The 2023-nt window shown below is 46.7% G+C and overlaps 2 protein-coding genes across 2 annotated transcripts; one reads left to right on the top strand and one right to left on the bottom strand.

Moving 5' to 3' along the window:
* Nucleotides 1-164: 164 nt before the first annotated feature.
* PPTG_22720 (hypothetical protein) lies at nt 165-855 on the top strand (the record flags this gene model as incomplete). The annotated part of the gene is made up of 3 exons (XM_008905843.1): nt 165-240; nt 623-669; nt 796-855. The coding sequence occupies 3 exons, from the start codon at nt 165-167 to the stop codon at nt 853-855; spliced, it is 183 nt and encodes a 60-aa protein (XP_008904091.1).
* A 404-nt stretch (nt 856-1259) lies between these two features.
* On the bottom strand, nt 1260-1583 carry PPTG_22719 (hypothetical protein; the record flags this gene model as incomplete). The annotated part of the gene is made up of 2 exons (XM_008905842.1): nt 1260-1457; nt 1533-1583. The coding sequence occupies 2 exons, from the start codon at nt 1581-1583 to the stop codon at nt 1260-1262; spliced, it is 249 nt and encodes an 82-aa protein (XP_008904090.1).
* Nucleotides 1584-2023: the final 440 nt, after the last annotated feature.

Genomic DNA, 2023 nt, shown 5'->3' with positions numbered 1-2023 from the left:
CACTGACTTAAGTTTTGTATAGAAGGTTCGAGTTGATTTTTTGGATTTGAGCGGGGACTCGAAACGTTTTATAGAAACTAAAACGGTGGCGAGCGGTCACAAACGGTGACAAGCGGTCGCAAACGGTGTCGGGAGATTCCGGGGCATTTACGACAAACCTCTCAATGAAGTCCGTGGTGCTGCCTATAAACAACTCCAACGCCCACTGGACGATCATCATTGTGGTAGTGGATCGGTATGGTGAGCTTCGACCACACTTTTACGACCCCCTTGTAATGAGCATTACAAAAGCAAGGCAGATGAGGTTTGGACGGCAAAGTTTTTGCCGTATCTACAGGCATGGCACGCACAATGGAGTTTTGGAGACGAGGAATCAAAAGAATACCCCTTTCCTGCATCAATTGAGATGAGTTGGGTTAGGACACCTACGCAGCCTGACGGAAGCAGTTGTGGAATAATGGCTGCCGCTATGGCTTATTCATTCATTCATGGAGGACGGGGTTTACAGCGGATGTGGTTACAAAGGATATCGCTAAAGTGATGCGACTCAGATTACTATGGATTATTACATGTACATCTATGATCAAGACTGCTGATGTAGAGGAACAAAGAGATGTCGTAGAGATAGGCAAGCAACTATCGCGAGCTTTCATGCAGGGCAGGAAGAAGGTATGGAACTAAGATACAGAACGTTTAATTGAATAAACTCAACTTCAACGTGAGACACTAGTCTAGATAGTTACTGCGATGTCAAGTCAATAACGTCAGCTGCCGTTAAATCGATTACTACGACAGGAGTGGGAGCTCGTGTGTGTTCTTGTTGTCCTTGAAGTAGGCCATCGTATTCAGGTGTAGCGGTCCCTGCTACCTGCTCCCGCTGTACTTGACGGGATCCTGGGGTCGTATCGTCATGCCGTGCGCGCTGGGGGCGCGTTCAGCGTCGCTCCCGCAGGCTTACACGTCGAAGAACTTGAGATGAGTGCGTTTTGCTTCGCACGTCACGGGGCATTGTTGATAGCGAGCTCAACAGCTTGAGGTGCACTGCGTTCAAGATGCTGATCGACGATTGCTACAATGTTACCTTGACAGCGGGCGACGTTAGCAATCATCTGCAACGCTATCGATTTATAGCAACGTTATCAACTCATGGCAACGTTAGCAATTCGGAGCAACGTTATAGGGATAGAGCAACGTTACGAAGGTATACCAGCAACAACACTACTGAGCAGCAACGTCAAAATTAATCGTACAACGTTATACTACTTCCGAAGTCTCTTGCTGCACTCTTCCAGCAGTATATCTAGAGATGGAACGTAGTTTGAGTTCGCCGACGCCCTTGGGTTAGACACTTTAGACGAAAGTTGGTATGCGTGGTTGAGTTCTTGCTCCAGAAGCTCTTGCAGCTCGGTCTCTACAGCGCGCAACTTGCAGATGTAGTCTTCCATTTCCTCGAGCTTCTATCGGATACACGACAGGTCGTGAACACGCGAGCGGGCCAGCAGCTCAGCAAGCTGGCTTGTCGAAAGCAACACGGGATGTCCCTCACCGCTTGCGCTTGTTCCAGGTTCCCCGCGGTCTTTCATCGTGCTTTGTGTTTTTTTTTCTTTTCTTGTTGGTGTTCAAGCCATAAGGGCACTTCAAAGAGGACCTGTGTCCGATTGAAATTGCCCTTGATTTCCGAAAATTCTACTGTCACATTTGCAGCTAATTTGATCTTTGAATCACCGATATACCAGTAGAAACCAGTTTAAAGTTGCATGTCTGTGATAATGTTGCTGTTGTGACGTTGTAAAACATATGGTATAACGTTGCATTAACGCCAGTCGATAAGCCCGTTTTTACTAAGACAACTTTTGAATCTTCGCAACCGTTGGAGGCCAGGATTATCGACATGTATTTGTGCAGGATTGGAATCCTGGTTGTGTCCAGGATTGAAAAATAAAATTCCTTTCCGACTCAGCTATTTCCGAAATTTATAAATTTCAGGCCGTCTCATTTTAGTTTCTGCCGTCCCTCCGATAAG

This window comes from Phytophthora parasitica (assembly GCF_000247585.1).
Source record: "Phytophthora parasitica INRA-310 unplaced genomic scaffold supercont2.21, whole genome shotgun sequence".
In the NCBI taxonomy this organism is placed as follows: Eukaryota; Oomycota; class Peronosporomycetes; order Peronosporales; family Peronosporaceae; genus Phytophthora; species Phytophthora nicotianae.
The sequence above is the reverse complement of the archived record's forward strand: the minus strand, read 5'-3'. Positions and strand labels throughout refer to the sequence as shown.